Source organism: Chelmon rostratus, chromosome 15 (assembly GCF_017976325.1).
Source record: "Chelmon rostratus isolate fCheRos1 chromosome 15, fCheRos1.pri, whole genome shotgun sequence".
Taxonomy (NCBI): domain Eukaryota; kingdom Metazoa; phylum Chordata; class Actinopteri; order Chaetodontiformes; family Chaetodontidae; genus Chelmon; species Chelmon rostratus.
Window position 1 is genome coordinate 33,052 of NC_055672.1, and position 21,073 is coordinate 54,124.

The following is a 21,073-nucleotide window of genomic DNA, read 5'->3' on the forward strand; positions in this document are numbered from 1 at the left end:
GTGAACAAGTTGACCTCTGCTAACAAGTAAGAATGTGGAAGATTCCATATTTTCACCTACAAGCGATTCCTCATTTCAACTCAACAGGCAGGAATATGGAAGGCTTCCAAATTCTGCACTTCCAAGTCAGAAGTGTCCATAATATGGAATGTGGAATCTTCCAGAATCTGGAAGCTGCCCCAACCCTAACCTGATGATAAGCGAGAATGTGGAAGGCTTCCAAATTCTGCAATTCAGAACTATCCACAATATGGAAGGTGGAATCTTCCAGGATATGGAAGTTAAGCCTCCCCCTGGTGAGAATGTGGAAGCTGAACTGTCCATATTGTGGAATTGTTTACATTATGGAATTGTCCAGAATCTGGAAGCTGCCCCAAGACTAAACAGACGGTAAGCAACAACACGGAAGGACAGAATCAATGAGAATCTGGGATTTTGTGGTCACCTTTATTCCATCACATGGCAAGAGTGCACACCACGGTCCATTTGGATACTTGGGGGTCGAACCCCTGTGCGACTGGGGGATCGGTTGCCAAGTCCCCGTTGGCACCTCTGTTCAAAGGAAGCTCAGGCTGCCTGACGCTCGGCGGATTGTTGCCGACATCTGGGGAATCCTCAGCAGGAGGCTGACGCTGTGACCTGACTCTGGGGTCGGGACTGGTGCCTGGGCTGTGCACGACAACATTCCAACCGCCCCCCCGCACCTCACTGATGTTGACCCTGAAGAGAGACAAGGAAAAGAGTTAGCAAACTTAGGTGGCCACCTCAGTGGGGCAAGGCGAAATAAAAGGGAAGCCTCTGTCTTACTCATTCCCTGCACCTCGGACGGAGATTCCCCATCTTTGGCATGGGTCCACATGAGCCACAGGTTGGGCAGAGGGCCCCTTGGGCCGCCGTCGTCGTGGCACCCCCAATTCTCGCTTTGGGATCTCGCAAAGAATTCTGGATCTCAACTTTGGCTGTGTGTGGGTGGAAAAGAGTTGAAGGACATGAATAAACTGCATAAGAGATATCCCGCAATCCAAGAGTTAATCTCATCTACTCACCATCTCGTGTGGAAAAGCAATTACAGGCGATGCACCAGCCACAAGCTGAAAAATAATGGTAGTAGGTGTGAACTTGAAAGCACAAGGTCTGCTTCCAAATTCCTATCAGTTTCGCTAGCATTAGCTTGCTAATTAGCACCATTTCAAGTACCGGCAATATTCAAAGCCACACAAAATAAACACGCCACATGTTTGGTCGCAGGAGGGAAAACATGACTTGCAGCCGATGCCCACTCACCTGCACGTTGTTTCAACTGCAATTTCAACTCGGCCGACGAGGAAGACGGTGCCTTGCGTGCAGCTGCCCAGCCCGTTTACACTGCTTTTTTTTCCCAGCTTCCTGTTGACACAGGAAGTGAAAAAGCTGACCTCTGCTAATAAGTGAAAATGTGGAATCTTCCACATTTTCACCTACAAGCGATTTTGCATTTCAACTCGACAGGTGAGAATATGTAAGTGTTCCAAATTCTGCACTTCCAAGTTGGAAATGTCCAGAATCTGGAAGCTGCCCCAAGTCTTCCTGTCTCACTGGCGAGAATGTGGAAGGCTTCCAAATTCTGCACTTCCAAGTTGGAAATGTCCATAATATGGAATGTGGAATCTTCCAGAATCTGGAAGCTGCCCCAACCCTAACCTGATGATAAGCGAGAATGTGGAAGGCTTCCAAATTCTGCACTTCCAAGTCAGAACTGTCCAGAATCCGGAAGCTGCTCTAAGTCTAACTCTTTCACTGGCGAGAATGTAGAAGCTGGAACTGTCCATAATATTGCAGCTGCAAATGCTGCAATCACTGAGACAAACACATACATGCTGTTGGCAAAACATTGTGTCTTTATTGAAATTGAACATTCACAATAAGAACAGACCTAAGAACTGAAGTTGTACAATTTTTGTCTCAAAGAACAGACCTAAGAACTGAAGTTGTACAATTTTTGTCTCAACTTCCCTACCCTCACAATTGTGACGTTTACATTTTTTTTTGGTCCGGCTGCCCAGTGCTCCTCAAAGTAGTTTTGTAGTCAGAGAACTCATCAGAGTACTGGGCGCCTGCCCCAAACTTGCCATCAGCAACCTTGCCGGAGCTCGGGGATTCCACTCCAGTCTCAGGCATCTCGGGCACTGGGGAGTCAGGAGGATTCGCAGGTTTGCCTCCGAGTCCCGGGCAGGGCTCTTTCCAAGACACGGGGCCGTTGTTCAACTTATTGTTGTCTGACTGGAGAGGATGCAAATTGACAAAAATGAGCAAGCTGCTCGAAAGCTAGTGTGCAATTGAAAAGAAACTTTCATCTACTCACCATCATGAACGGACGAGCACTCAGGCCGTGCACCCTGCACCATGCACCACGCTGAAAAGCAAAGTGTAATAGGTTAGAATTTGGAACCATGCGTTCTGCTTCCAATTTCCCATCAGTTGCGCTAGTATTAGCTCGCTAATAAGCCTAGTATTAGCCTGAAAAGATGTTGGCAAAACACAAATAAACACCACCCCCCACATCTTTGGTCTCCAGAAGGAAAACGTGACTATGAAGTTGTCAGGGTGGCCGACGTCCACTTACCATTAACTTTTTCTCTCTGACTGCACCTTTGACACCACCAGCGATGACTGTCTTGTCTGTGCTGCAACCACGCTTCATTGTGACAAGTGCTTTGTCCGACTTCCTGTCGACACAGGAAGTTGTAAATAAAAAGATTTGACCTCTGAACTTACTTCGAAATAAGCGACAATCTGGAAGCATTCCAAATCATGGACTACCAAATTGGGACTGTCCATAATCCGGAATCTGCCCTAAATCTAACCCTACGGTGAGCGAGAATTTGGTATTGTCCAGGATATGGAATTGTCCATATTCTGGAAGTAGCCTAATCCTTACCTCCTCTTGGTCTTCATTATCTCGCGGGGTGTTGGGGGACTCGCATCCTCAACGATCTCATTGGAATTTTCTAACTTTGGTTGACGACGCCGTATGATAGAGTATGTGAGGTAAGCGATGATCCCGATGGTTACCACAGCGGCCGCCGCAGATCCTGCAATAATTCCCACCGATGGAGGATGCGGTATGTTCACTTTTAGGATGCACTTCTCCTGACCGACACGATTGATCGCAACACATTTGTAACTTCCTGTATCGCTCTCGCTGAAATCTGGAATGGTGAGTGTGCCTGCCCTTTGATCCAACACTGCCAAGGAGGATAGGAGTTCCCAGGGTGGCAATCTTGACCAGTGGTACCGGATAGGTGGTGCACCTTCCTCAGATCCACAATGTAGCACTTTGGTTTTGCCAAACTCTCCGCCCCCCTGAGTGTAATTACACTTGGGCTTTGATGGCCGTTCCAGCACTCTGAGGACTGTCTTGATGCTTTGGATGCCTGGAAGCTTCTTAACCTGGCAATAGTAGATGCCGGTGTCTTTGCGAGTCAGCTGCAGAAGATGAATGGCGGCATCTCCTTGCTGAGGGTCCTGTGCGTCAAAGTAGACTCTTCCCTTTAGATGTTCATAAAGATTGTCGTAGATATGCTCAGCCGTATACCAGAGGACCGTTGCCCGTTCCATTGGGTGGCGTATGGACTTCACCCTCCATTCGATCTCCAACATTCCTTCATCCTTCGGGCCAGTAGTGAAGAAGCAGCCGAGCTTCACGTCCTCTCCCACGGCCTTCTCCACAAACTTGTTATTGCTGGTGTTGATTTCCAGTCCTTGAGCCGTTAGGGCTACGATTACAAGTCGGAAGAACTGCATTCCCATTGTAGCATGTGTCTTACAGACAGAATTGCCTCTTATACCTAAAAAAAAAAAAAAACAACAAAAAACATGGTAATAGGTGTGAACTTGGAAGGACACGGTCTGCTTCCAAATTCCTATCAATTGTGCTAGCATTAGCCCGCTAATTAGCGCTGTTTCAAACGCTGGCAAAAGTAAGAAATGGACAAATAAGTACGCCGCAAATTTGACATCCAGAGGGAAACCATGACTTGCGGATGTCAAGGTGACCGATGTAGCTTACCTGCACCTCCGAATGCACCTTTGAGGGGACCATGTTTCTGCTGCTGCTGCTGTTTCTGCTGCTCATCTTTTTTTGCTTTGGCCAACTTCCTGTTGACCCAGGAAGTGAAAAAGTTGACTCCAGATAATAAGGTGAGAAGGTGGAAGATTCCACATTATAACCTACGAGCGATTCCACATTTTCAACTATATGGAAGCTTTCCAGATTCTGCCTTTCCAAGTCGGAAATGTCCACAATCCGGAAGCTGCCCCAAGCCTAAATACCGCCTTTGAGCGAGAATGTGGAAGGCTTCCAACTTCTGCCCTTCCAAGTTGAAAGGGTCCAGAATCCGGAAGCTGCCCCAACCCTAACCTGATGATAAGCGAGAATGTGGAAGGCTTCCAAATTCTGCAATTCAGAACTATCCACAATATGGAAGGTGGAATCTTCCAGGATATGGAAGTTAAGCCTCCCCAGTGGCGAGAATGTGGAAGCTGAACTGTCCACATTGTGGAATTGTTTACATTACGGAATTGTCCATGATCTGGAAGCTGCCCAAAGTCTTCCTGTCTCACTGGCGAGAATGTGAAAGGCTTCCAAATTCTGCACTTCCAAGTCAGAACTGTCCAGAATCCGGAAGCTGCCCCAAGCCTAAATACCGCCGTTAAGCGACAAAGTGGAAGGCTTCCAACTTCTGCCCTTCCAAGTTGGAAGTGTCCAGAACCTAGAAGATGCCCCAAGTCTAATAACTGGAACCAACACTCACGTGCAGTTGAAAAAAAAAAAAATGCTTTATTTGCAGAAAAGCAGTACGGGCGTTCTCCCAACCCTGACATAATGGAAACTGAAAATCATTAACTTAAACTGATATTGTTGTACATAATTCTTCACAGCACTGAACATTTGGCAACTTATATTTCAAAAAACAAACAGTGCTCCTAACATTCAATAGAACAAATTGGCCATGGCAGCCTTGGCTTCGGTGGCTTCGGTGGCTTCAGCGGCCTCGGCGGCCTCGGTGGCCTCGGCGGCCTCGGCCGCGACCCACAACTTTGACCTCTTCGGCCTCTTTGGCTTCGGCCTCAGTGTCTTCAGCCTCTGTGGCCTCAGGAGCTTCAGCCTCTGCGGCCTCAGCAGCATCCGCCTTGGCTGCTTCGGCCTCGGCTGCTTTGGCCTCCGTGGCCTCTGCCTCTGCTATCTCAGCCTCAGAGGCCTCTATGACCTCAGCCTCAGCGGCCTGTACAACCTCAGCCTCAGCGGCTTGTACGACCTCAGCCGCAGCGGCCTCTAGGGCCTCTAGGGCCTCTACGGCCTCTACGACCTCAGCCTCAGCGGCCTCCGCTTCTCCCTCTAGGTAGGAGGGAGAAGCCTCAGGGGACCTCAGCTTGGACGGGGTGGTCAGGACTCCATCGGTGGCCTGGAGCTGACAGGAAGGTGGCCTCCCGTTGCTTTCTCTTGACATGTTCAAGACAATGCTGACTTCTTTGAGGCGTTGTTGGCAGTTCTCATCGACCCTTTCGAGCAACACTTGGATTTGGGAGGGTCTGGCCACGGCTACTGTTGCCTCGGGCTTCTGCTTGGGAGAGGTAGAGGGGACAGGGCCGTAGAGCTTCCTCTTGAGCAGGGAACGACGCTGGCGCCTGATCGACAGCTCTTCGGAAGAGGATGAGCTGAGTGAGCTGGATTCAGGCTCGTCATCATACACAGGCTCGTCGCCGTCTTCGCTGCTCTCGGAGGAGAGGGAGTAGGACGCCTCTTCTTCATCGCAGACTTTGGATTTGCGCTTTGCCTTGGCCTTACGTTTTTCACACATAAGGGCCTTCATCCGTAGCCTGCGATTTTCATAAGCCGACTCTCTGGTAGGGAGCGCCACATAAAACCTTTCTGCAGTGCCGGGGTCATGACACATTGCCCGCGCTACCTTCCTTCTCTCCGTCTCCGACAAGTGCCGCTCAGCCTGAGTGGCCACGCTGCTGCGGATCAAGTTAAAACTGACGGGGCCCTTGAGCCCGGCGTCAGTCCATGCAAGATGAAGGAAGTGCGCTGGTTTGGTTAACCTGCACCCCCGGAATGTGTGAAAGATATTGGCACTGTCCTTTCCTCTGGGGCAGCATTTTCCATCGTGGAACCAGCGAAGCCAGCTGAATTCCACGCAATTCAGCACCAGTGACGCCTGTCCAAAACTCTTGACAGACTTGTGCTCATCCACCTGTGTCAGTGAGAGAGAGAGGGAAGAGTTTTAATTTGGTATGCTTCCAAATGACACGTTACAAATTTGTATACTAGTGAGTGAAAGAATTGAAGGCTTCCAACTTCTGCCCTTCCAAGCTGGAAGTGTCCAGAGTCCAGAAGCTGCCCCAAGCCTAAATATCGCCATTAAGCGAGAACGTGGAAGGCTTCCAACTTCTGCCCTTCCAAGTTGGAAGTGTCCAGAATCCGGAAGCTGCCCCAAGCCTAAATATCGCCGTTAAGTGAATATGTGGAAGGCTTCCAACTTCTGCCCTTCCAAGTTGGAAGTGTCCAGAATCCGGAAGATGCCCCAAGCCTAAATACCGCTATCAAGCGAGAATGTGGAAGGATGGAATCATCCAGAATACGGAAGATGCCCCGAGTCTAACACTGACGGTAAGTGAGAAGGCGGAAGCCTTCCAGATTCAGCCCCTTCCAACTGAAGTCAGAACTGTCCAGAATCTGGAAGTTTCCCCAAGTCTAACACCATGGCTACGTAAGCGAGAACACCGAAGGAAGAGGGACTACTCACCAAGACCTGGAATCTCGTGCCATTATTCCACTGATCCGCATTGGCCACATGCTCCTTTGTCAGGCTTGTCAGCACCACTGACCGGTGGCCACTGATTATACATAGGTAACCCATCAAGTAACCCGTGAGAGCAGAGTGTTCGTTCTTTTTGAGTCCACCTTTGTCTATGGCATCTAAAAAGGCAAGGAAAGGCAACTTTATTTTGTGTAGCCCATTTTCATAAACAACAGAGAACAACAGAGAGATCCCAAACCCATGAGGGACAGGCGTCTTACCCATCAGCAGAGGGATCTGTCTCTTGGCGGCAGAAAGGAAGCTCAGTTCCTGCTCTGAATCAAGTTGGTTGTCTGTGGAGAAGAGAAGAGGAGAGAGATGGAGCGTTAGCCCCCCGCAAGAAGGGAATGAGGAATGTTGACACTTGATAAAAGAACTAACTGGTCTTTTGCCGCTTGACCCGCTGTTGCTGGATGACAACATCCCTCCTATTCTCAGCTTGGAGCCTGGTCAGCTCATACAGCACACGGTCAATGTCTTCCACCTTCAGTCTGCTCTCTTCCAAGAAAACATTTCTGACATGTTTGTAGAGACTGACGACATTTAACATCATGTTTCGAATCGTGGTTGGCATGTATCCCTTGTTCTTCAGGTAATTAGGGAATCTGTGGATGAGAGCGCAAGAGAGGTGCGACCGACAGGCAGTTTTATTTGTATAGCCTGTTTTCACAGAGTTTGTCTCAAAGAGCTTTATACAACATCATGACATGACAACATCCAAAAGAGGAGTGATCCCTCACCCTGGAAGGAGGGAGTGAAGCTGGGCTTTCGCCCTTGCACTGGCTGACCACACAGACACACACACTTACTTCCTGAGCTTGTCCATCCGGGCAAGAAATCGCAAGTCCTGCTTTGTGGCGCTTTCAGGCATGCTACCCACCATGTAATAACAGAACCGGAAGCAATGAGTAGCGACCTGCTTCGCATTGTCGATTGCTTTCCGGTCATTCCGGCCTGACAATTTGAACACCCGCAGGTCAGCAATGGCCTTTTCTGTGAGGGATGGGGCGCACGGCACAGGACAGGACAGACAGAGAACGTTTTTTTCAAATCTTGCTCTTCCAATTCTTGTAGTAATAAGCGGGAATGTGGAGGGCTTCCAGATTCTGCACTTCCACGTCGGTACTGTCCAAAAGCTGGAAGTTGCCCCAAGCCTAATCCGACGGTAAGCGAGAAGGTGGAAGGGTGGAATCTGGAAGCTGACCTAAGTCTGACAGATCAACAATCAAAGGCACACTTACCATACAGTGTCCCCTTCATTCCGCCTTTCACCACTTGCTCTCCTTTGCAGGCAGAATTGGGGGTCCTTTGAAGGTTTTCCCGCTGCGTGCGCTTCTCAAGTGTCGTCGACTGGATGTCAGAGGATGTCCTAGCTGATGACATGGAACTCCTCGCCGCTGCTGGAGCTTCCTTTGACATCTTCTTCAAGGCGGTTTCTAGCGCGTCCACACGCTTCAGCAGTTCCGGACATTTACAGTTGCAGCAGGATGACGGATTACTGTTATTCCTCTCCTTCGTCTGGGAACTGTAAAGCTGACAACTGGACAGGCTGGACGGCTGAGCCGAAGTCATTGGACCATGCTCCTGCTCCTCCTCCTCCGCTGCTGCTGTGGCCCTCTCCTCCTCCTCCACCACCTCTTCCTCCACTATCTCAACCTCCTCCACTATTACCATGTCTTCGCCTTCTTCTTCTTCTTCTTCTTCCTCCACCAACATCACATTCTCCTCTTCTTCCTCCTCCACGTTCTCTTTCTCCAGGCTGACACGCCATGTACTCTTGAGAGGGGGAGGTGGTTGGACCGGCTGTCCGGATGAGTCGGGATACACCACCCCGGTGTCTTGCTCGGCGCTGTTGCTCACGCTGGCCGCGGGGGATTCCACGGTCAGATTCATAGCTTCATCGTTGTCTGGAGAATGAAGAAAGCGCATGCCTGATTTTGACACACTCCTTTCCTAAACCTTTGCCTCTTCTGGGCCTTACCTGGGTCGCTGAGAGCCCCAAGAGTGGAGACCATGGGCGGGTAGGGGTCAGTTTCCCGGAGGTCGATAAACTCTTGGACGATGGCAAGCCTCCTCGCCTCTATCATTATTGGCTCTCGTTCCTGCGTAGTAAAATGGTGAAATCGGTCAGATGACGCCGCCGCCGACAAACCAGTGTTTTGACATAAGTGTTTCGAGGCGGCTCAACTTACCGCAGCTGACATGATTCGGTGGCCGTCCAGGAGGTGTTTGTCCAGGCGAACGAGGCGTGCCTTGGAACAGATTGGACAGTCCAACGGCCTCGGAGTTCTATGGTAAGCAAGAGAAGGAGGCAAATTTTGTATGCTAATAAGCGAAAATACGGAAGGCTTCCAAATTTTGCACTTCCACGCTGAAACTGTCCAGAATGTGGAAGATGGAACTCTCCAGAATTTGGAAGCTGGAACTGTCCAAATTCCGGAAGCTGCCCCAAGCCTAAACCCCCTGTGGTACACTGTCCAAACGGACAGTGTACCACAGGGGGTGACAGGGGGTGACAATGACAATGCATCTCCTTACCTGGCATTGCCATACTTGACCAGCAGCGCCAGCTCTGCTCTGTTCGGTACAGTGTGTGCACATTGCAGGTGCTGCTTCAGTCTCGAATAGCTGCGATAGCATAGCGCACACAGCTTCGGCAAGCTTGGCTGCAGGTGATGGATGGAAAACAGACACATGGAAAGCAGGCAGGCAGGCAGGCAGGCAGGCAATTAAACACAGCTGGTGCGAGGCACTACTTACCACCATGTTCTCAGGCTGACACGCAGCCTCGTTCCTGAAAAACAACAATGTTGAAGAATTCGGAAGCAAGACTGTTGACAACATGGAAGCAAACCATGTGCTTCCACATTCTGATAAGTTACACTAGCATTAGCAATAGCATTAGCACGCTAATTGGCTCACAAAACATCTTTTGAAAGCTTAAAAAACGGCTCAATTTCACACAGAAACAACACACAACCTGCCCCAATCAGCACATAACACATCAAAGCAGACACAAACAGCTTTTTCCACAACATAAACGAACATTTACCTGTGTTTTTAGCGCAAAAGGAGACTGTGCAGCCACCAGCTTCCTCTCCACTCTGCGGTACTTTCGGTAGACACACAATCTTCCACAGGGTAGGTGTGCCTGGGAGGAGCAACAGGTTAAAACGTGAGAATGTGGTAGATTCCACATTTTAACTTATGAGCAATTCCACATTTTCAACTATTTGGAAACGTCCAGAATCTTCCCCAAGCCTAAATACCGCCTTTAAGCGAGAATGTGGAAGGCTTCCAACTTCTGCCCTTCCAAGTTGAAAGGGTCCAGAATCCGGAAGCTGCCCCAAGTCTAAATACCGCCGTTAAGCGAGAATGTGGAAGAATGTGGAAGCCCGGACCGGCGCTGCCGGCCTGGGCTTCTGGATGCCGGCGACGTCTGCCCTTCCAAGTCGGAAGCGTCCAGAATCCGGAAGCTGCCCCAAGTCTAAATACCGCCGTTGAGCGAGAATGTGGAAGAACGTGGAAGCCCGGACCGGCGCTGCCGGCCTGGGCTTCTGGACGCCGGCGACGTCTGCCCTTCCAAGTCGGAAGCGTCCAGAATCCGGAAGCTGCCCCAAGTCTAAATACCGCCGTTAAGCGAGAATGTGGAAGAACGTGGAAGCCCGGACCGCCGCTGCCGGCCTGGGCTTCTGGATGCCGGCGACTTCTGCCCTTCCAAGTCAGAAGCGTCCAGAATCCGGAAGCTGCCCCAAGTCTAAATACCGCCGTTGAGCGAGAATGTGGAAGAACGTGGAAGCCCGGACCGCCGCTGCCGGCCTGGGCTTCTGGATGCCGGCGACTTCTGCCCTTCCAAGTCAGAAGCGTCCAGAATCCGGAAGCTGCCCCAAGTCTAAATACAGCCGTTGAGCGAGAATGTGGAAGCCCGGACCGGCGCTGCCGGCCTGGGCTTCTGGACGCCGGCGACGTCTGCCCTTCCAAGTCGGAAGCGTCCAGAATCTGGAAGCTGCCCCAAGTCTAAATACCGCCGTTTAGCGAGAATGTGGAAGCCCGGACCGCCGCTGCCGGCCTGGGCTTCTGGACGCCGGCGACGTCTGCCCTTCCAAGTCGGAAGCGTCCAGAATCCGGAAGCTGCCCCAAGTCTAAATACCGCCGTTAAGCGAGAATGTGGAAGAATGTGGAAGCCCGGACCGGCGCTGCCGGCCTGGGCTTCTGGACGCCGGCGACGTCTGCCCTTCCAAGTCGGAAGCGTCCAGAATCCGGAAGCTGCCCCAAGTCTAAATACCGCCGTTAAGCGAGAATGTGGAAGAATGTGGAAGCCCGGACCGGCGCTGCCGGCCTGGGCTTCTGGACGCTGGCGACGTCTGCCCTTCCAAGTCGGAAGCGTCCAGAATCCGGAAGCTGCCCCAAGTCTAAATACCGCCGTTAAGCGAGAATGAGGAAGAATGTGGAAGCCCGGACCGGCGCTGCCGGCCTGGGCTTCTGGACGCCGGCGACGTCTGCCCTTCCAAGTCGGAAGCGTCCAGAATCTGGAAGCTGCCCCAAGTCTAAATACCGCCGTTTAGCGAGAATGTGGAAGCCCGGACCGCCGCTGCCGGCCTGGGCTTCTGGACGCCGGCGACGTCTGCCCTGTCCCAGCCCCGTCCCAGCCAGGCCTGTGCCAATACATGGTCAATAGTGACAAGTTGGAAGACTTCCATATTCTTATCAGTTACCATGTATTTTGGATGGCAGCCTTTTTCGGAATTTGACCCCTCCCCCGCCCGCAGCTTGGCATCTAAAAAGCTTCTCTGCGGTCTGAGCTGGAGAGGCGGGCTCGGAACGGAACGAGGGACGCCGAGGCCTCCAGAGGGGCTGAAACCCATCCTAACCCTGGCAATATCTGAAGCCCAGGACCATGGCTGTCACCCCCCTTCGTTTCGCCCCAGGAGGTCAAAGGTCAATCCCATGTTAACTAGTGAAAATATGGTGGCCTTCCATAATCCTATCAGTTTACATTGATTTTTGACAAATACGCCCCCTAGCCCCCTAGTGCCCCAGTGGCCCAGGCGTCGGATATGTCGTAGACGACGCTGACGGCTCTCGCACGACGCCCCCCGCGCCTCTCCCGGCCTTTCCCTACCCGAGATATGGCCCTATAGGATGTGGGGGTTCTGACCCTTTGTCGCCTCCTAGCTCGGCGGGGGAGCCACCGAGAGACTCCGTTCTAACGGCATCGCGTTCGTCTCTGCTGGACCTTTCCGTAGATGCCCGGTTCGTGCCTCTCGGACCCAGGGGGAGTCTAAACCTAACCCTAACATCTGGACATGTCTGGCAAGCAACATCCTCTCATCTTTGAAATCTGATGAGACTTGCCCACCAAGAGCCCACGGACAAAACGCGTGGGTGTCCACTCAATCCTCACGTATGCACTAGTGGGGCACAAGACCTTTCGGGAACGGCGCTTTCCTTCTTTGCTACGCCCCTGTGGGAGCGTTATTACCGCAGGTTAGGATGCTCCCACATGCGCCCAAAGAAAATCAATGCTAACTAGTGAGAAAATGGTGCGTTCCATATTCTCACTAGTTAGCATGTAAATTCACTAGGGCTGCTCAGCGGCCCAGCCCTGCCTGGCCAAAGCCCGGAGCTCCAAGCCCCTGGAGCCCGGACATCCACACCCCTGGAGGCCTGACCTCCAGCCTGGCCAAAGCCCGGAGCTCCAAGCCCCTGGAGCCCGGACATCCACACCCCTGGAGGCCTGACCTCCACACCCCTGGAGCCCTGTCCTCCAGCCTGGCCAAAGCCCGGAGCTCCAAGCCCCTGGAGCCCGGACATCCACACCCCTGGAGGCCTGACCTCCACACCCCTGGAGCCCTGACCTCCAGCCTGGCCAAAGCCCGGAACTCCAAGCCCCTGCAGCCCGGACATCCACACCCCTGGAGGCCTGACCTCCACACCCCTGGAGCCCTGTCCTCCAGCCTGGCCAAAGCCCGGAGCTCCAAGCCCCTGGAGCCCGGACATCCACACCCCTGGAGGCCTGACCTCCACACCCCTGGAGCCCTGTCCTCCAGCCTGGCCAAAGCCCGGAGCTCCAAGCCCCTGGAGCCCGGACATCCACACCCCTGGAGGCCTGACCTCCACACCCCTGGAGCCCTGTCCTCCAGCCTGGCCAAAGCCCGGAGCTCCAAGCCCCTGGAGCCCGGACATCCACACCCCTGGAGGCCTGACCTCCACACCCCTGGAGCCCTGTCCTCCAGCCTGGCCAAAGCCCGGAGCTCCAAGCCCCTGGAGCCCGGACATCCACACCCCTGGAGGCCTGACCTCCACACCCCTGGAGCCCTGTCCTCCAGCCTGGCCAAAGCCCGGAGCTCCAAGCCCCTGGAGCCCGGACATCCACACCCCTGGAGGCCTGACCTCCACACCCCTGGAGCCCTGTCCTCCAGCCTGGCCAAAGCCCGGAGCTCCAAGCCCCTGGAGCCCGGACATCCACACCCCTGGAGGCCTGACCTCCACACCCCTGGAGCCCTGTCCTCCAGCCTGGCCAAAGCCCGGAGCTCCAAGCCCCTGGAGCCCGGACATCCACACCCCTGGAGGCCTGACCTCCACACCCCTGGAGCCCTGTCCTCCAGCCTGGCCAAAGCCCGGAGCTCCAAGCCCCTGGAGCCCGGACATCCACACCCCTGGAGGCCTGACCTCCACACCCCTGGAGCCCTGTCCTCCAGCCTGGCCAAAGCCCGGAGCTCCAAGCCCCTGGAGCCCGGACATCCACACCCCTGGAGGCCTGACCTCCACACCCCTGGAGCCCTGTCCTCCAGCCTGGCCAAAGCCCGGAGCTCCAAGCCCCTGGAGCCCGGACATCCACACCCCTGGAGGCCTGACCTCCACACCCCTGGAGCCCTGTCCTCCAGCCTGGCCAAAGCCCGGAGCTCCAAGCCCCTGGAGCCCGGACATCCACACCCCAGGAGGCCTGACCTCCACACCCCTGGAGCCCTGTCCTCTACGCCTTCCACCACACGCCACCCTCTCCGGGCACCCGCCCGTGCCTAGCCGCACCCCCGGCCTCTCCGGTCCAACCAGCGCCGCCCGCTCAGCCCCCTCCCTCGATCAGAAACGCCCACCAGAAGTCCTTCCGCATTCCCATCCGCCCCCCTCACTCGACCCGGCAAGGACCCGCTTCCACATAACGCCTGCGCTTCCACCTCCCCATAGACTCCCATTCAATCGCCTCTCGCGGCCTGTCCAATGCCGCCATCTAGAGGCCGTCCGCTTCCACATTCCGACTTCTCACTTGCCTGTACACAAACTGGAAGCAGATTCCGACTTGAAGCAGAATGAATGGGTTGGCTCCTAACCCTAACCCTAACTTAAGTTTTAAGATTAATATTGTAAATATGGTTTAAAAGCTTTAAATAAGTTAAATCATATTTAAAAAGATTAAAAAAGTTAAATTACTTTAAAAACTTAAGTTATAAAATTAATAGTCTAATTGTGTTTAAAAAGCTTAAATAATGTTTGAACATTAAAAAATACTTCATAGGGATTAGGTATTATTATAAGGATAGGCCATTGGGAGTGTTAATATTGTTTTAAGGGACACTGCATTACTTTGGTGTTTTATTTTGTGCCTTGCTGAGCCTATAAAAGGAGGAGCCTCCCTCAGAGAGCTCATTTGACAGCTGACTCTTGAACAGGCAACATCTCCCTGCAGCAGCTCTTAGTCAGTGTGTGTTTTGTGACACTACTTTGGGGCCTGAAGAAGATCCATTTCAGGATCGAAACGTTGTCCCTTTCTTTCTGGCACACTTTTCTTTATTTTATTTATTAATAAAAAAACAAAAAAAACAAAAAAATAATAAAAACAAAAAAACTACAAAAAAATAATAAAAAACAAAAAAAACACCAAAAATAAATAGTAGATAAGGTTTAGCTTGGTTTGTTAAGTTTTCTTTAAGGGTAATCCTCCCATTCTTTTGGGTGCGTCCTTAGTTGTTTGTTTGTTTGTTTTTGGTTTTTTCCTTCCCCCCTTTGGGGGAAGTGTTTTTTGTTTGCTTTTTTCAACATAAAAAAAAATAAAAGCAAACAAAAAAAGACAAAAAACTAAAAAACAAACAAAAAAGTATAAAACTAATACAAAACAACTAAAAACACTAATAAAAAATCAAAGACAAAAAACACTATAAAAACCAAAAGACAACAAAAAGTCTTAAAAAATAAAAAAACAAAACATGGATGATTGGGTGTTGGTGCGTCGGGGAGGGCGTCACCCGCGCACACACTTTAATGATGGGGGCTGGGGGGATGGGGGGTATGGGGAATGGAGTGCCCGTGCACCAGCTTTCCCCTCCGGGAGGGGGGGAAGGGCTCAGGCCCCTCTCCTTTTCCTTCCCTCCCGGGGAGGGGGAGGGGGAGAGAGAGAGAGAGATGACACTATTTATGCCTTTTTAAAAATTATTTATGAAATAAATATATTATACAACTTCCACAATGGGTCATTCTTTTTAACATTGAGGACTAAGTGTGACTTTACTCAACTACTAGTCCTTTAGATGAGAAATTTTAAGGTAGTGTGAGTATGAACTTGATGAATTTACAATGGTCTCTTAGTAAAGATATTAAATTATTAAATTTTTAAATTATTTTTAATTCTCTTGCACTTATTTAAATTATTTTATTTATCCATCTGCATGATTTACGGATTGTTTGTTGTGATTTTATGCACTTATACATTTATCTACCAATGTGTTCTCTATTTTATATGGTGTGTTTAAATAAATTCACATAGCATGTATTTGATTTCTTGTGTGAACACCTGTGACACTCAGCACTTTTTTGAATTATTGCATGGTTTGCTGTGACATAGCACTTATTTTATGTATTTCCCTTTTTTTATATATATATATATATTTCAGACCTCCTTTAATCATGCACTTACCATCTATTTAATTATTTATTATTAATCCACTCATTTACTATTTATTTATATATTTATATATTTATTTGCTATTTAACATTTTACTATGAGACCTCTGCATATTCTTACTCACCTGCTATAAGGACCCAGCATAGCCATACTCCACTGAAGACACCAGGGGGTAGTGTGGACTTGGCGGTCTTGCCCTGACCCCTGTGCCAGTGCACCAAAAACCAGGACTCTGGTAAAAAATAAAATCCAATACCCCCAAGACCTAACCCTAACCGTCATTTTGACCTCTCCTAACCCTAAATATATAAAATAAATACACAACTATTAATAAATAAATAAATAATATTTATAAAAGTAAGTGAGGGATTCCAGAAACGGGACCTGATGGACGGAGAATGCACTGGGCTGTGCCACGCCTTCGGCGTGGCGCGGACCACACTTCCTCCATCCTAACCTTAGCCAAATTTTCAAAATGCTCGTAGAGAGATGGCATTCACACAGATATGTTTCTCTTGTCCTCCTGATTCTCAAAACATGCCTCCTTACAACTTTTTCAATTTTCACTCAAACTCAATTTTAAAATTCCCTTGAATTTTGTCGGCTTGGAAACCATCACCATTTTGTGTATCCTTTTTTCCGCAATTTTTAATACCAATTTTATCAAGATCCGACAACACGTAATGCCGACTCCACCACAAGGTGGCATCCTAATTCCGAACAGTTGCAACTTCCAAATTACAATTTACAACTTGCAACTTTCAAATTACAAGTTCTAAATTCAAATTTCCAAATTACAACTTCCAAAAATTAGACTTCACCTTGAAAGGTGGATTCCTTCTTGATGATGACGTACATCAGCAATCATATCCAACTTATAACTCTGAACTTCATCTGATAAGGTGGATTCCAGCTTACTTCCTTCATATATCAACACCCAAATTCCAACTTCCAAAATCAGACTTCACCTTGAAAGCTGGAACTGATGAATGTTTTTTCTTTCACATGGAGATCAAGATCAGTTAATTTAAACACAAGATACTTGTGCTCAAAAAGAGGATTCATTCTCAGTGAAGAACCTTGGAGCTCTAATCTGCCTCTATACCTGCCAAAGAGCAGTGATTCCTAACACGTCTCTGGGGGTCATCAGGTGGAAACCTCCCTTCAACAGTGTTTCGCCTACTTAGTCCCACTACACCTCCAGGAGGTTAGGCAGTGAACTCCGGCGTCCCAGAGTCACCCCCCCTAGTGCCAGTTCACACTGCTCCTACACAATCCAAACAGCACCGCCACGTTCAACTGACCCAGAGATGCTCCAGGTAGTGGCCAGTACCGATGCTACCATTTAACTATTGCTAATGCTACTGCTAACCGCTAGGAAGAACAGAAGAAGACAATACAGTTCCGATGCTACCATTTAGCTAATGTTATGTGCTAACCGCTACCTGCTAAGAGGAACAGAAGAAGACAATAACGCTAGATTCACCTATACTGTTAATGTTAATTGCTAGCTACCAATACTAACTGCTAAGATACTATCATACTCTCACCGCTTTAGCTATTGTTAGCTGCTACAATGCTACCACAGGCCTAGATGCCACCTGTAACTGCCGATTGCCACACTACCATCATCTACCCCTGCCTCTCACCAACTGCACCAAGAAAAAAGCGGGGTGGGAATACAAACCCTGGTTCGGGTAGGGGATAGAAAATAAAGAGGTAGAGTCAAAAGATGAAAGTAGGGATTGGATACAGACCCTTGTTCGGGTAGGGGGTGGAAAATTTAGAAGGTGCTGAAGGAGGAGGCCTAAACCACAGACTAGATTTAACAGCCTCTTCTAACATTTCCTTCAAGAAGCAGCAAACCCTACCATTTCCTTCAAAAAGCAAACAGAGCAGGAAAACAAACCCTAACATTTCCTTCAAGAAGCAGACAAGACAGGAAAACAACCAAAAAGATCAAAAAACAAGCCAACTCTGTGTCTTACCACGCAAACTCACCTGAACAGGCCGCATGGTCCCAAAGAGAGACTCTAGCTGGCCACACCCCCCACCTTATCTAAACTTCCTGGTTCTCACAGAGTAAAAGAAAAAAGGACAGATGAACCACCACTCCAGTAATACTAAAGCTTCTGTTTGTCCCTAGATTCAGTGCCCTAACTCCGAAATACATGGGTCTTTCAATTTGCTCGGGATTCTCATCTACATGCATCACAATACTAGAGAATTTGGAAGGATTTCCTGCCTTTACAACTGATCATTACGTATGGCAAGAGTGATGATTGATGCATTGTTCTCCAAGCTTCCATCTGTATTTTGAATAAGCCAATTACTTCCCTTGTCTTTGAAATAACCTGGAGCCAGGCCTGGGGTTGTGGCTGCAGGCATCGCCTGGTGGCCGCGTGCCTTCGCACACGGGGCCCGGCCAGGCATAGCCCGAAGGAGCGACGTGGGCCCGCCCTCCAGTAGGCCTTATAGCTCCCCACCTACGGGCCGAACAACAGTGTAGAGTACCCGTCCTTCTTGGAGTCCGTGGGAGGGGCCCTGGAGAGTGCTCTGACTCCATTGTTTTACTGGGGGACTTCAACGCTGGAGATATTGTCAGAAAGACAATATCCCCAGTCCTGGACGCCTTCCTGGGAGGGTGTTCCGGGGAAGACCCAGGACACGCTGGAGGGACAATGCTGCTCGGCTGGCCTGGGAAAATGGATGGATAGGTGGATTTTTCAAAATTTTGACCTAATTTCCAACTTCTAATCTATGACCAATTCCGTAGATGAGAATTTGGAAATTCCAGATTCCCATCTATGACCAATACCATAGATGAGAATTTGGATCTACTTACAGCATAAACCCCTTATGAAATTTAAGGCCCCCACTGAGACCCTTCTCGGGGGACCAGAGGGACAAAACTTTAGACCAGCTATCGGCGGGTTGCTGGCTGTCGGCCGGAAGTGGTTGTACGTCTCTAGCCCATTGTGTGGCTAAATGGGAGCCAAAAAGACTGGGTGGGAAAGCCAGTGTAAGCTTTTGACCTTTAGCCTTTGGAAGGCCATAACTTGGGATAGCCAAGGGCCAGGGACATGGAATGAGCGGTTCCTAAAGCCACTGGCAGAACTCTGTGACATATGTCAAAACCAAGCTTGTATCTCAAATCAATGTTTTGGTGCCCAATGGCTTTTTGACTGCAGCCAGGCCTGTGGGACTTGAGGCCTTTCAGGCCATCCTGCTTAAGTATATCCCCTTAACGCCAGTTGGCACGAATTCGCATCATACTGCTTTAATCCACATTGCAGTCGAATCGTGCATGCATTCCTCTAATGCCGGTTTGTGCATATTCAACACACACCTAGGAAGTTTTTGCAAGCACTGGTTTCTCGTCGGACCGGTCAAAGTGAAAACTACATCCATTGTATGGTTGTTACAATGTAATGGTTGTAAGCCAATTTTGTGGCTGTTTTGATGAAATAAATGAATTTTGAATACACAAAAAAGATGTTTTTACTGCATTTAAGCATTGAAAAAAGTGGACATATACTGTTTGTTTGAACCCTATTATAGTTGGTGCTATAATGGAAAAAGTTGTAAACAATTTTGTGGCTTTTAGATAAGTAGATAGATACTTTATTAATCTCCAAAGAGAAATTACGAATTTTGAAAAAAAAGTATTTTTATTGCTTTCAAGCATTAACGTTGTTGCTAATTTGCATCATACCTAAATGTACATCTATTCTATGTGCTACAGAAAAATTAACAAACTCCTCTTAATTTATGATCAATTTGAAAGCAAAAACACGAATTATTTTTTAAATGTAATTCTACAAACATCAAACTTATCTGGCATTTTGTTTAATGCAACATTTATTGTTGGATTAATTAGTTTGAAAGCATTAAAATCACTATGCAAACGGGAGGGGGGAAACAGCTGGCTGTGCCTATGAAAATATACTTTACTCAAAAATATCTGATATCACATTTTAACTGCATTAACGATATACATATGTGCCAAATGCTCCACTCGAAATCTGGCCCATATCTTCTAAACATGGGGCCACCTCTGCCACACCTAGGCTGTGTTCAGTTCATGTGCCTTATGCCAGTGTCATGCCAAATCTGGGCAAAATGTCTCTGCTATGTGAGTATAGTCATCTGCTAAAATCTTTTGCAAACACATTTCAGGTAGAAAAAAAACTGCTATTTCAGTGTGTTCAAACTTTTGCTCAATGGCAGTAGCACTTACAGTGATTTTGACTTCTGTGGTATCTTTCAACGCAGACCAAAGCCATGCATATACTCCAAATAGTTCAAAAACAGCTATCAATTTACTTTGACTATATCTTTGATAGGCATTTTAGACTAATTTCTACCAGAATGGTAAGGGCTGGAAAAAATGTTCATCAACAACGTAGTAATTATTTAGCTCAAAACTCGCTCTGTCTCTCATAACAGTCGAGGCTGAAATCATGGAGTTAACTATGATTTAAACTTCATTACATCAAATTGGTCACTTTCTCTGCTTACTACCAGCTAAAAATTCTGACAAACTTCTAAATCTTGCTGCTCAGCTGAAAATCACTCTGGGACTTTGAACCCAAATACATGATATGCCTGTGCCACATGAATCTGTGAGAACCCTTAGCACATCTGGGACTTGCATATTGGTTGTCCCAAAAGTGAAAACACAACAAAGTGAAGCAGCCTTTTATTATCATCCAACACAGCCCTGGAATAACCTCGCAGACTATATTACACCAGCCCAAATAGACTACTTTTAAGTCAAAGCTAAAATGTTCCTATTCTACCCACTAGGCATAATAGCTAAAAACTCATCTTATCTTTTAATCTTCATTTTTTTGTCACTTCATCTAGACTGCACTACCTTACTTACTTTACAAATTGTACGTCTCTTACCTTAGCTGTTATTATCCTGTAAAGCACATTGAACTGTCATGGTGTATGAAATGTGCTACAAAAATAAAGTTGCCTTGTCTAGAAAAGTTGTTAAAACGTTTGTAAAACAAAAAAAATAAATAAACTTGAGCAAAAACCATGAAATACATCAATTAATCAATTCTTTAAAGGATTTAGTTTTTCAATACTGGTGAAAATCCAGGGACAGATTACTTAGTAGGTATGAAGTGTTTGATCTTTGAACTCTGAAGATAATCTCATAAAACACCATATTATTTCTGGCAATGACCACAAACACTCAAATCATAAACTTAAAGTATTGAATCACTAACAAATCATTGAAAACTTCTGAAGGTTCAGTTCTGGATTTCACTGAATTAAGATGATCTTCTAATGAAATGAAAATAAAACACATTCGCAT

The 21,073-nt window shown here is 48.6% G+C and overlaps 1 protein-coding gene across 1 annotated transcript; it reads right to left on the minus strand.

Annotated features, from left to right (window-relative positions):
• Positions 1-455: 455 nt before the first annotated feature.
• LOC121618452 (coxsackievirus and adenovirus receptor homolog) lies at positions 456-3,789 on the minus strand. Its single transcript, XM_041953966.1, has 6 exons — positions 2,918-3,789; positions 2,603-2,705; positions 2,342-2,392; positions 2,109-2,259; positions 821-959; positions 456-720 (listed from the first exon to the last, which is right to left on the minus strand). Exons 1-6 carry the CDS (start codon positions 3,787-3,789, stop codon positions 456-458), a joined length of 1,581 nt encoding a protein of 526 aa, XP_041809900.1.
• Positions 3,790-21,073: the final 17,284 nt, after the last annotated feature.

Excerpts from the sequence above, each read along its gene's own strand:
- LOC121618452 (XM_041953966.1), bottom strand. The coding sequence starts at position 3,789 with ATGGGAATGCAGTTCTTCCGACTTGTAATCGTAGCCCTAACGGCTCAA. Across the intron at positions 960-2,108 it reads CTCCGGCAAGGTTGCTGATG|CCAAAGTTGAGATCCAGAAT; the intron begins GCAAGTTTGGGG and ends ACCCACACACAG. Across the intron at positions 721-820 it reads ATGGGGAATCTCCGTCCGAG|GGTCAACATCAGTGAGGTGC; the intron begins GTGCAGGGAATG and ends GTCTCTCTTCAG.